Source organism: Gadus morhua, chromosome 1, assembly GCF_902167405.1.
Source record: "Gadus morhua chromosome 1, gadMor3.0, whole genome shotgun sequence".
NCBI classification, from domain to species: Eukaryota; Metazoa; Chordata; class Actinopteri; order Gadiformes; family Gadidae; genus Gadus; species Gadus morhua.
The window spans coordinates 10408023-10420817 of NC_044048.1; the positions used below are offsets into that span (position 1 = coordinate 10408023).

Below are 12795 nucleotides of genomic sequence, written 5' to 3' on the forward strand. Positions count from 1 at the left end.
TCTTCAGTGTCAGTCCTGTGACATTGTTTGGTGTTTGCATCATATGTTTCATCGTTCTCAACTGAGCTATGTTTTCTTAATGCTCTGTATATATGCCAAGTGCATGTATAAGATGAAACACTGGATCTATGACACCAAATAAAACAATCAGGATATTGCTGAAGTTTGCTCTCTAGCACAATGTGGAATATATCTCCCCTTTGTTTACTTGCAACAATGATACTTAGGCCCAATCCCATTTCTACCCCTTACCCCTTCCCCCTTCAAAACAAGGGGGAGGGGGAAGGGGTAAGGGGTAGAAATGGGATTGGGCCTTATACTATTATACTTATACAAATGATAATACTGTTGATTCTTTTTGGCCCTGCTTGAGATGACTCCTCGTGGTTATTGGTACATGTTTCATGAAGTAATTGTCCTCAGCCATTCTTTGCATCTGTAATATGAAACACTGTATTCTGTGACTATCCCGATTACTTTTTCAGTGAAACTCATATATTTACTACACACTGCTTCATTATTAAATTAAAACATTTAAACTAAGAATATGATTAGGGTACTACTTTTCTTCGAAGTAAGATGTTCATTTGTGGAAGCATTGCATATATTTCATCAATGAGAGTATCATTCTGTATCTTCTATGGAGGAACATGAACACTGAGTACTATCTCACAAACAGCATGCAGATGGGGTGTTAAGGTGCGTTCCCGAGCCCATCCTAACCAGTGGGACATGGGACTTATCCTACCTCCAACTAAGAAAAGTGCACTGGAATGCCTGTCGAGGTGGAACATCCCACCGTCGAAGTGGAACTGCCTACTATCGAACTGGGGGCTGATCGACCTACCCCCACTTCACCAAGTAGGAGCTAGTACAGTTCAGGTAGGATAAGTCCCACATCCCATTGCTTTGGATGGGCTCTGGAACGCGCCATAAATCACGGGGTCACTTTCTCAGAATTACACCGCATTTAGCAAATCTTGGTCAACAGCACTCTAGGAAATTGATAGTGTACTGCTTGACCTTTCTGCCTTGCACCAAATAACTACTGTGTGGACTCCATTATAGTTGATGGAGCATTTTTTTTAAATATTTAAAGTAAATATTTTATGCATTAAAGTAAAGTGAATTCATTGTAGAAAAAAATTGCTAGGTTTTTTCTGTAAAATGTTAGTGCAATAACTCTTAGTTCAATCATTACAATGTGTACTATAACCTTCAATTTGTCCAGGTCAAACTATCTAGAGCTAAATTAATCAATTTCCTTTATATATATATATATTATTACATATTTGACATTTTGCTTATTTTACCTTTGTGTATACTTTTCAAGTTCATAAATCAAAATGGTCTATGGTGCCAAAGTTGCTTCGTCTTGATTCTGAATGAGTAAGTATATAACAACAAGAAAATGCAATAAAACTTTGTACATACCCAACTGCGAGGTGCACCTAAATGTAGTCATCTGGCAACCAAACTATTATAGGAATAGATGAAAATCCGGATTCAATCGTGTGTCTGTGTCTCTGTGGCTGCCAGCGTGCGTATCTAACCAATCTGACTTCAAATCACTTGATATTTCTGTTGATTCTTATCATTTTTGCCACCTTCAACCCACGGCCGCTGGCGGTGGGCCTCAGTGAGGGGCGTCTTCGTTAGCACCATGGTCAGCGCTAGCCGACAGCGTCCTAGGGGAACATACCGACATTGCCATCAAATCCAAACGGTTAAACACACGTTCTATAGGCCCAAGAAAGACATGGGGCTGGAAGGGGTGACTACATGTCGCATAATGATGTATTACGTGTCGTCCACTTATTGATTTTTTCTATGAGAAGGGGCGTACAATCAAACTTCTGTAGCCAGAAATGTCCTCTCGACTTCCAAATTTGCAAATCATCTTATCATTTACAGGCCTTTAGCAATAAGAGCTTCAATGTGCTTCAATCAGAAGCGGAATCACTGAAACGGGCTTTGTCTCTCTTCGCTCTTAGGAGGGCTGTTATCCTCCCTGTTCCGGTGAATAATGAACCCAAGGCAGCTCTGTCGTCTTAATTGAATGCTATTATTGACGATGAATTTACAAGTAAATAACAACACAGTTACAACCCTTAGCAGTGTATTGCTCTGGTAGTCACACCTTCTTCACACATCTTCAAACATGCTGTTGTCATTCCGGACTGTGGCACGAGGGCGCATGCGCCGTCGGATAGAATTGGGGACATCGGAGATACGACTACAAACACTCGGTGTTTTTTTTTGGGGGGGGATAGAAATATGTACGAATCCATTATCCGATATGTTGACTGAATATCCTATTTTTTTAACCTGTAGTCTAACTCAGATAAAACACCGGACGTGGTTGGGGTATTGGCGAAGAAAGCGTGGTGAAAGCCTCCATGCACGTTTGGTGTTAGCTGTGTTTGGGCTCTAGCTGGCTCTACTCTAGCGCATTCCTGTTTCCACTCACATCCTTGGGAAGATGTGGTCCACTGCGATGCTCCCCGTCTTTTACATCGTCTTGGAAAGTGTTCTACTACGGCATTGAATACAACGGAAGGGATTGCCACTCCTTGTGTTCACAGCGGACCTTGATTTAATACCCAATACAATTAAGGCACGCGGTGAATGCCAAGAGAGGGGTCCTCTGCGGCATTGTCAACGACCGCCAGCATATGGACCGCACTCAATGACCACGATCGACTGCACTCAATTTAAACAAGGCTTTTACCTCATTATAAATTGGATACTGGGTTATTTCGAGGATGTTTGATAAATTATGTCATTATCATTACCCCACAGCTCTCTCTGCATAATGCTGGACTCGTTTAAATAATAGCAGTAGGCTGCATTAGGCCTACCTTGTTTTTTTGGTTGCATGCATGCATGTCTCAGATTGTAACAGGAGAAATCTTTTAATGGACATAGATTTGACTTAAGTAAATAATTGTATATACAGGCTGGACAGTTGACTTGAAGGTTAAAATTGACAAGATTATATATTGTGTGTCTACATTGAAATTTGGCCTATAGGGCTTTAAATGGACATACCATGATGTATGATGTGATACAATTACATAACTACGTCATGTAATTGACCAATAAGATGTTAAAGTCAAAGGTATAGATTCCCTAACTCCAGTTTGCGTTGACATGATTCATTCAGTGCAATAGGATTGACGTGTCATTTTCAGTTAAAGCCTATTGTGTTTTTGAACGAGGTAGAGGTGGGCCATTCGGACCCAAACTGTACCCCTTTATGTTATTTGACTCATTCTGCAGAGGTCAGGGGTGCTTCAGTGAACAGTAACAACACCTCAATAAATGACTCTTTAATATTCTTGTTAATGTGATGAATTTTCACTTATATGATTCAAACCATCAATCAAGGATTCAACTACCGGACGATTCATACGGTTAAAAGTTATTTCATGAAGAAATCTGACCAAAATCCCGTGGGAAACTTCATGTATGTCACTTGTCACGACCTACAGAGACTATAAAATACCAAGGATGTCGATGACACAGTGATGAATATATCTTTGCTTGTTGTTCTATACATATACACATTTAGCAAAGGAACCAAGCAAATAATACATATAACAGATAAGTATACTTTTAATAATGACCATGATCAAATCTAAGAATGTGATAGTGAGCTTTTATACAATGTATATTTAATTGTTTGGGGGAGGGGTGGGGGGGAAGAGGGGGACTTAAAACATTTTTCTTTTAATATTTTGTTACCATTATATAACTCCTCAAGATTCCTCAATAACATACATCTGTCTTTCACGCTCGCATACGAACATACACAAGCAAGCGAGACCCGGAAAAAAGTAAAGAAAAATAAGTCACGCACGTATACCATATAGACTACTCTCTGGTTACTCATACACTAACAATAAATCAGTAACATTAACTTTTGAGACATACTCAATTAGCATGGCCGGTACATTAAAGCTTAAATTCTTCTGAGGAAGATGTGGAAGGGTTATAGAAACGTTAATAATGTTAAGAAAGAACAAACATAACGACAAAACAAGGTGACAGGCCTAGCTATAAAAGCAGAACATGCTACATTGTCCCCAGAAATATACGTTAGCACACCAGACAGCCCGGCAGGAATGCCAGGGAAGAACATAAAAGAAACAGCTATCGTATGATGGATAATGAGGACATTAAAAGCATACTTTATATTCAATAAGAACCGAAACAATGTTTGTATTTCTACCTTATAAATAAAATTAAAATAAGGGAAGTCCTTAGAGGGTGTGTTATCTCTAAACAATATCTATTCCCTGAATCTCTCGCTGTAAAACTTGAGGTACAGTACAGCAAACATTGCATTTTTTTATAACACTAGTGTTGAAAAGAAATGTTAAGGCTCTGGAAAAAATAAAATGAATGGCATCTTTTCTCTCCTCCGTGGATAGTTTGTCCAAACAGTAATTGGCCAAGTGACAAAGTCAGAGTAACTCTTTAACCTTCATGTCTTCTCATGTCTCAACCGTTTCACAAGATCATTTGTACGCACGTGCAACTCTTTGAACCAGACACACTTCACAAATCCTAAGAAAATCCCGCAGCAGAGTGTACAGATATCAGAAATTGTTTGTCGTACATGAATATAAACTGGCCAGAATCATAAAGACATTTCTGAATAAGTGTTGTTCACTCTTAGGAACACCCAACATTAGCACTTTTCTCCATGCAAGCACACACACGCACGCACGCACACGCACGCACACAAAATCAGCAGCATGATGATAAGAGATTTTCAAGAGACGTGCAGATAACTGTTACTTAATATTAATTGAGAATGTAAGGTTTCATATTGCAGATCAAGGTCTAGAAGGCAAAAACACAAGGAGTTAAACAAAACAAAAAACGCTGAACTGATTTGATTGGTGGGACTCGTGAACTGGCTTCATCCCGGCTGCACACATCTTGAAAACTAAGAACCATGATCAAAGTGGCTTAATGCTTGTCATTGGCCAAAGACACTAAAACCAAGTGTGTGGTGGTGGTGGTGGTGGTGGAGGGAGGGTCTTCTCTTCTTTAATCTAAACATCATCAAGTCCATCCAAGCAGAAGTATGGATCCACCTCTAAAGGAGCAGTCTTCTACTGTTTACTTCGATTCTGGCGATCCTGGATGAGGCATAGGAATAAAATAGACATCAGGAGATTGATGCATCAAAAACACCAACGGTCCAAGGCATCAAAATAAGTCATAGCATGACTAAAAAAATCAATCAATCAGAATAGTGGAACATACCTGATCGAGCCGGGGGCGGCTCTGCATCGGAGGGGGCTCGTAGCTCTGTGGAAGAACACGAAACAAAATGGTTTCCAACATCTCTAGAACCAAAACACTCATAGATTGGTTGTAACTGGATCCAGCTATGCTTTTCATACACATAGAAATTCTTATTATGATTCTTAAAGTGAATGATGACGTTAAGATCACCGTCCTGCCCACCTCTTCCTCCTCCTGCTTCTTCTCGTAGTGGGAGAAGTCGTCGAAGATGGAGGTGGTGTGTTTGTAGGTGGCGATGATCTTGAGCACCTGCTTGGCCTTCTCGAGGGGCACCTCCTGAGTGTCCCGCGAGTTGGTCACCGGCTTGTTGTCGTTGTTCTCCAGGCGGATGTGGCGCAGCTGGCTGTTGGGCACGTCCTTCACAAACAACCAGTTCACATCGAACTTGCCCTTCCACTTGTCCTGCGCCCACACGCCGGCACTGGTGCCGTAGTCCACTGGCGAGCGCATCTCTGCCACGCCGCAGAAGTGCCCGCTGCCGTTGACGCTGAACAGCAGGTAGACGGGGCCCTTAGCGTTCATAGCTCTGAAGGCCGAGTCCAGCCGTTTGTTGCCATGCTCCGTGCTGCACCAGATGGAGTACTTGATGGAGCGGTGGATGTCGTCCTCGGAGTAGCTCTTGATGATGAACACGCGGCCGTTCTTCAGGTTCCACTCAAAGTCCTTGGGGTTATAGCTGTGAGCCGCTCGCAGCTTCTCCAGCACGGGGTGGGAGTCCAGCCCGGGGCCCGACCGGGGGGGCGCGCCCCCGACCCCTCCGCCCCCGTTACCCATTCCCCCGCCGCCGGAGGAGCCGCTGTTGTCCAGGCTACCGCACCCGTAGCCCGGGTTCCGATTGCGCGGGGCCACCCAGCGGGTCTGGGGCGGCGGCACCGCGTTGTGGTTCTGGTACGACTGCGGGGGAGGGGGGGGGTGAGGACCCTGCATGGCCATCTGCTGCACGAGGGACGGGGCAGAGTGGACGGACTGCTGGGGGGGCGGGGGCAGGCCGTGGGAAAGGTGGGCGTGGGAGTGAAGCTGCTGCGGCTGGTGCTGATGCTGGTGGTGGGGGGGCAAAGGAGGGGGCACTTTGGAAACAGTCCCCTTATTATCCCACGTATCCATTTCCATAGTGTGTTTGATAGGCGGCGGAGGCAGTATTCCACCGGCCATGGGCATGCCAGGCTTAGTCTTGGTCTTGAGCTGCTGCATCTTGGCAGGCTTACTGGCGATGGCAGCCCACGATGTGGGCTTGGGAGGGGGCATTCCAATTGATGTGCCACCGTTGCCCGTGGCAACAGCAGCAGCTACATTTCCGCCGCCACCAATCACGGAGCCGACGCTCTTTACACCAGAGCCACTTCCTGTCACATCGCCTCCTATTTTTAACCCCAGCATGCCCTGCTCCAGGCTATTCATGCCCGGAGCCTTACTGAGCGTGTCACTGTGGAAGCCTGTCTGTCCATCGGGGACTAGCGTGCCCCCTAGGGAGCTGGGTGGGTAGCTGTAGCTCCCCCCATAGGCTGAGCTCTGAGTCTGCTGGCCCTGAGACCCACTGGTGCCCCAGGCTGAAAAGGCAGGGTTCTCGGGAAAAAAGTTAAACCTATGTGGATAAATGCTGCTCCCTAACCCCCCCGGCTGACCAAACACAGTGTCATGCATGAAATGGTGGTCTCCGTTGCTGAGGGGGGCATAGGGTGTAAGGTAGGGGATGGGGGGGTCCCCTCCTGTGGACCACGGCGCCTCACTGAGAGGGTAGGGGAAACCAATAGACGGGGCGTAGTAGCTGGACAGGTACGGGTCGGTCATGGATTGATAGCTGTTATTCTGGAAAAGAAGGAGAATAGGTCTCAACAATTCGCTTCCACTGGAGTAAAAACATTTTGCATCGAAGGCGCCGGTCGATTTAGTTAAGAGTCATCTATCAAAATTGCATTTTTTGACAATTCAAAATACCTATATGCATACAACCAAGTGCTGTCCCTCAACCTAGAACTACAAACATTGACGTATCTCTAATACACAGATCCACCACAATGCATGATCAATGTGACATCTATTAGACACTACTGTAGGTTGCTTTTGTTCAAAGCGACTTACAGTAATGCCAAGAAGCATCGCAAACAGGAAACCCTATAAGAGATGCTATTAGAAATAGCAGACGACAACAAAGTTCCTCACCTGATTTGACTGGCCGGTGAGATAGGGCTCAAAGTCATTGTCATGGACTGTATCCTTTTGATGCATTGAGCCATTTTGTACCGACACAGGAAAGGCTGAAATTGAATCATTATTCAACATATGAATTAGTAATGATACTAAGTAATATATGAAGTCATGTCCAATTCATAACACTGCTTTTAACCAGCCAATAGGTTTATGACACTATTATTCATTGCTACTCCACCAACAAATATTATGCAAATAGTAAAAATCGCAATACTGTAATCATAATAAATATATAATGCTGTAAAATAATAAACCTAACGTTTCCTAGTCAACAACTGTTTTGGCAATCTGCACTCCCAACAAATAACCAACCCTTTCTTAGTGAAAACAGTAATGCATATTGAATAAATTGTGGTAAACATCCTATTACACAGTTTAAAACGTCAACCTCAATGTACTTCAACTGAAGCCTCGATGTGCGGTTGGATGGAATTGAATTAAAACAACCAGTCAGTTATAGAAAAATAGAAAATTCTGAAATTAATCAATCCAACATCCATTCAAGAAGATATTTGGCATAGGATCTTGTTTCCTCACCTTTACTAGCATCCTGTCCTTTTGATGACTTGATGGTGATATTGACATACCGTGAAAAGGAAAAAACGGTAACCGTTAATGTGCTGTTATTCATTCACCGGTGATTATAAGCTTTATTAAAGTGCTGCGCATCGCTGGACCTCCTGGCAAATGAGGAGGCCCAGTTCATTCATTGTACATCTATGTTCGAGTAAACATTAAGACACAAGATGCCTTCAGCTCATTCAGTGCAATGATCTCCTGATTCACTATGCAATACATGATTTATTCACACAAGTACAACCACGTTAACATCCCAGGTGAGCACTGTGCTTCGATGTTTCGTTGCTATTAAGCCGACCTATCTACAAAATCGTCCAGAAGCAGGCAGGGTGGTTAGCCTGGCATAAATGGCATCATCGCATCATCTGAGTCCAGGATGCACACCCCACTTCCCGGGGAAAATCCAGGGCCCGGGTTGTATGCTTGTTTTAATTCCTTACCTGGGGGTCAATGCTTGCGGCAGACATCATTCGTCAATCGAAAGGTAAACAAGAAGGGATGCTTTGCAAGACGTATTTCCTCCAAAACTACGTTTATCGTCCAGTCCCTCCGCTAGCGGAGTACGCGTTAGTTTGCTAACAGTTAGACAGTTAGCTGCACTAGTTGGCTAGCTAGTTAGCTGCGCTAGGGTACGGTTCTGCGTTACGATGTTGACAGTTTTTGTGACGTGGATCAGATCGAACTTAGGATCAGTCCGATGACAGTGAGGGGTCCCTTGTCGGCATCAATTCAGTGGGGTTTCAATACGCTGTAAACCCCACACCGTCAAAATCCAGCTCCGGTGGCACTTTGCACTTCCCCCAATGGCAGCCTCATCCGGGATCTGGTGGACGGAAGTGACGTCAGTGACGCAGGGGCCTCGACGCTACACAGGCCCCACTGGCCCTGAAAGTCCAATAACCTATTTTCTTTAAATTTGTTTGATAAATTGGTGAAATGGCTTTTAGGAAAGTCTACGTGAGATCATGTTTGTGTGTTTATAGTAAAAGCATATAACAAGTATCGAATTGTCTTGAACTGTCAATAGTATGGTCACCTTTATTTGTCAAACTACAAATAAATATTCACCAACATTTACGAACTAAATACGAGGTAGGTTATTTTGTGTTTACATTTTTTTTTTATCCCCTCACTCTTATGAACACACGCACCCACACACACACACACACACACACACACACACACACACACACACACACACACACACACACACACACACACACACACACACACACACCAACATAAATGTGTACTTAATGTACAGTACAGATACACAAAAAAGATACAGTTGCTGCTCTATTTGTTAAAGCATGCATCACTGTGATATACACCTAATGTTGAAACAGGTCGGATATCATAAGATGTGTGCATTACAAGAGCATCGAAAATATCAATACTAATTAAGGACTTATTACAAACAACCAGTTATTGGTTGTGATTAAGTTCTCCAGCGCGTTTCCTTCGTTTCATCCTATTGCTCCATAACTTCTTCGAGTTGCTTCTTTTTGTATCGTACATGTTATCTATAGATTAAGAAAGTAAATGAATATAAATTACAATCAAAGCAAGCATTACATTAATAATATCATCAGACTTTTGAAACTGGAAACTTGAAACAAACAGTTTTTTGACTGCATTCTGTAGTACCTGCTCATCACTTCTTTGTATTAGAAGAACAAATCCGGGGATTTAGATGGGTGATGAATTTCACCCATGAAATCAACTAAAATATGGAGGAGAAAAAGAAATGTCAACACAAAGCCAGCATGGTGTCACTGTTCAGCAATGTCCTTGTGGTGGTTAGAGAACGCTTTTTTGTGTTTTAGGTTTCTTTTGTTGCGATCAGAAGAAAATTATTATGATGACTACATGCAGAGAGGGAATGAAGCATGCACGTTTCCCAGATAAAAGCATGTGGGGTAAAAATCAGGATATAGACTCACAGCTGTCATCCTCATGTGACAAAGTATTGGCCACATAACAGGCATATGTAAATCCCAGGAGCTGTAAAAAAAAAAGAACAAATTCAATCATATGCATTTGAGATAAATGTATACTCATTATTTAATAATATTTATTTGTATACAGCATCTTAATCCCTTAATTCAAAATAATATTATACCATACAACCCTTTTCTTGCATTGTAAAAGTGGGAATAGCCTTCACGGTGCCACATGTGTGAAGTGGGAACACTCACAGATAGAACCAGCTGTATGATGCAGTGCAGAACCTCTATGTATTGGTGTTCCAGCCAGCAGCTCAGAACGGTAACCAGCTCTGGGTTTTCCTGGCTCTGCCATGCTGGGGAAGGTAGGTCCCTGCCCTCACACCCGGGCCCGTTGTCCCTCCACCAGGAATGCTGGGAGGACATTCCCAGCGACAGTATGTCGCTGTCCTGCAATTACACTGCGCGTCATTGGCTGCTCAATCGCTGACTTGGTGCAGTTCAAACGAGCGGTGCTCGCAGAGGATTCAATGGAAGGAAGAGGGACCCCGAGAAGGAGCCAGAGAAGGAGCCCAGAGGATTCGGTATAAGAGCGGAGGAGCAGGAAGAGGAGATGAAGAAGAGCAGCAGTGGGAAAACACAAGGAGATATTCTAAAATATCAGAAATAATGTTTTTGAATTTTCACAACATAGATATTTTGATTGATGTTACAATCCATAAAATGTCAACAATTTGACAACTGTCAAATACTGAATGGGGAAAGCATGTACAAAACACAGTAAACAAGCTATTTTACTGGTACAATGAGCTGTTCCCTCTCCAAATGTGAAAACATTCCAAAACCTTTCAATACTAAAATATATTCATGGAAATGTTCGGCAAATTAACTTTGTAGGTGACCGCTAAGACAGGGACTTGAAGCCCTGGCAACAGGAAGCAGGTGGTAATTATTTAGCCTAGGTTGTGTGACTCTCTAATTATCAGCCATATGCATTGCCATTAGACCTACCTTTGAAAGCCCCCCCAAGTCCAGGTAAAGACAGCTTACTAGAACATTCCAGCCAACCCACAACAGCGTCCAGACCAGGTACTGGAAAGATAAAGAACGAAATAAGCATCAACATATAGGGTTTGTGGTGGAACCCTTGCTTTTTGTGTGATTAAATATGCAATTTGCAGTTGTCTTGTTGGTATAGTTCTTAGAAATTGAATTGACTCCTAGAAATGTAAATTGAGTCCGAATTAAATTAAGTTTTCTCACCAAAACAACGTATCGTGGTCTATACTGGATGGTACCAAAGAGACCCAGGATAACCACGATTATCTGTAGGAAGTTGATCATAATCGGTGCCCACTGAAAGCCCAGGAAGTCAAACACTTGCCTCTCCACTGCAGTGACCTGGTAGATAAAAAAGTAGAGTTAAGAAACTTGAAGAGTGAATTTTGGGGAGAAAATACTTTATTTATCCCAAAGTGCATCCTCCTCCCAGTTGCCATGACCGTCAATTCAAAGCCTTTCAATACAAGCAGTTCGTAAGAGTGGGGGGTAGGGTGGGAAAACGAGAACAAAGTGCCTGCAGTCCTCATTGTTATGTTTATAACAAATGTGAATGTAGCCTTATTCATTTTGCCCCTTTTCATAAAGACGGGTTGACCCTACGTTGGTCACTACCTAACTGTTGTTCAACTAACTGAATGGAAGAGAACCAGATCAACCATTCAAGTTAAAAATATTAATATAATGCATAAAAGGCAGTCGTATTTTCACACATTCACTCAAAAAAACATGTAAACAAGCAGAGAAAACGCATGAGTGTCAGGCTACCCAACGAAAGCCAATGAACTGCTGAGATTAAAGCAGCGTCGTGATTCAACCACAACGATACACAGCATCTGGTGGTCAAAACAGACAAAAACAAAACGAATAATACTTTAATCATTTCATAATTAAGAAGAAGAAACGTGTATTTAGAGTGAGAGAGATAAAGAGCAAGAAAGAGAGAGAGAGAAAGAGCATATCCTCACCAATTGCAGAGTGAAGAGAAAGACCAGCGTGCATCGTCCCGAGCAGCACTCCATCGTCTCCTTCTTTCGCAGTCACTTCGGCTCAATAATTCTCAGTATAAGAATAATCAGGAGCAAGGAATGAATTAAAAAAAAATGTACTTAGACACCTGTGAGGCTCAAGTCCATCGCCAGGCGTGTGGGGACGCAGCAGCGTTCACTTTGTTCCGTTCATTGGGAGGAACAACACGTCTGCTTGTGTTACAACCACACGTAGGGGGGGGGGAGGGTCGGCACAGCTGCACAGATGCTGTTCCCACACGGCGCGCCTCCCGACCTGATAGCCTAGGTAGTGGACACGCTGCAACGCTAACAATAGGCCTATAGGGGACGTTGTTGAGCAATGCAGAGATATGTTCTTATAACATGCCTACATCCATGATGGGTCAGCCAAGATGGGCACAAACAAGCCGCTCCTATCTTGTTTCTTCTATTGTATACAGTCTATGATGTTTACACATTTAGAGTGTCGACAGAAAAATCTTTCTATTTAAGTTCGTGGATTTACTATGTGTGGCATTTCTGTAAAATAATACAGCTGTTAGGCCTATTTATAATAATAATAATAATCATCATAATATCACAACAGTCTTGATTATTCATTCATAAAGTGCCCCTTAAACATATTCCTAACCTAGACCTATAGACTTTCTTTCGTGCTGTGCGTTCATTTG

General features: G+C 42.9%; 2 protein-coding genes across 2 annotated transcripts; both read right to left on the bottom strand.

Moving 5' to 3' along the window:
* Window positions 1-3317: 3317 nt before the first annotated feature.
* Window positions 3318-8946, bottom strand: ythdf1 (YTH N6-methyladenosine RNA binding protein F1). Its single transcript, XM_030365075.1, has 6 exons — window positions 8550-8946; window positions 8068-8095; window positions 7483-7577; window positions 5485-7128; window positions 5281-5325; window positions 3318-5153 (listed from the first exon to the last, which is right to left on the bottom strand). Exons 1-6 carry the CDS (start codon window positions 8577-8579, stop codon window positions 5127-5129), a joined length of 1869 nt encoding a protein of 622 aa, XP_030220935.1. The 5' UTR covers window positions 8580-8946; the 3' UTR covers window positions 3318-5126.
* A 333-nt stretch (window positions 8947-9279) lies between these two features.
* nkain5 (sodium/potassium transporting ATPase interacting 5) lies at window positions 9280-12361 on the bottom strand. The gene is made up of 7 exons (XM_030365301.1): window positions 12083-12361; window positions 11319-11456; window positions 11067-11147; window positions 10308-10505; window positions 10053-10113; window positions 9757-9832; window positions 9280-9632 (listed from the first exon to the last, which is right to left on the bottom strand). The coding sequence occupies exons 1-6, from the start codon at window positions 12134-12136 to the stop codon at window positions 9777-9779; spliced, it is 588 nt and encodes a 195-aa protein (XP_030221161.1). The 5' UTR covers window positions 12137-12361; the 3' UTR covers window positions 9280-9632; window positions 9757-9776.
* Window positions 12362-12795: the final 434 nt, after the last annotated feature.

Coding starts and splice junctions, on each gene's coding strand:
- ythdf1 (XM_030365075.1), bottom strand. CDS start 8,579: ATGATGTCTGCCGCAAGCATTGACCCCCAG. Junction 7,129..7,482: donor TCACCGGCCAGTCAAATCAG/GTGAGGAACTTT, acceptor CTTCTTTTCCAG/AATAACAGCTATCAATCCAT. Junction 5,326..5,484: donor AGAAGCAGGAGGAGGAAGAG/GTGGGCAGGACG, acceptor GTTCTTCCACAG/AGCTACGAGCCCCCTCCGAT.
- nkain5 (XM_030365301.1), bottom strand. CDS start 12,136: ATGGAGTGCTGCTCGGGACGATGCACGCTGGTCTTTCTCTTCACTCTG. Junction 11,148..11,318: donor GACCACGATACGTTGTTTTG/GTGAGAAAACTT, acceptor TTATCTTTCCAG/TACCTGGTCTGGACGCTGTT. Junction 9,833..10,052: donor GTCACATGAGGATGACAGCT/GTGAGTCTATAT, acceptor TCCATATTTTAG/TTGATTTCATGGGTGAAATT.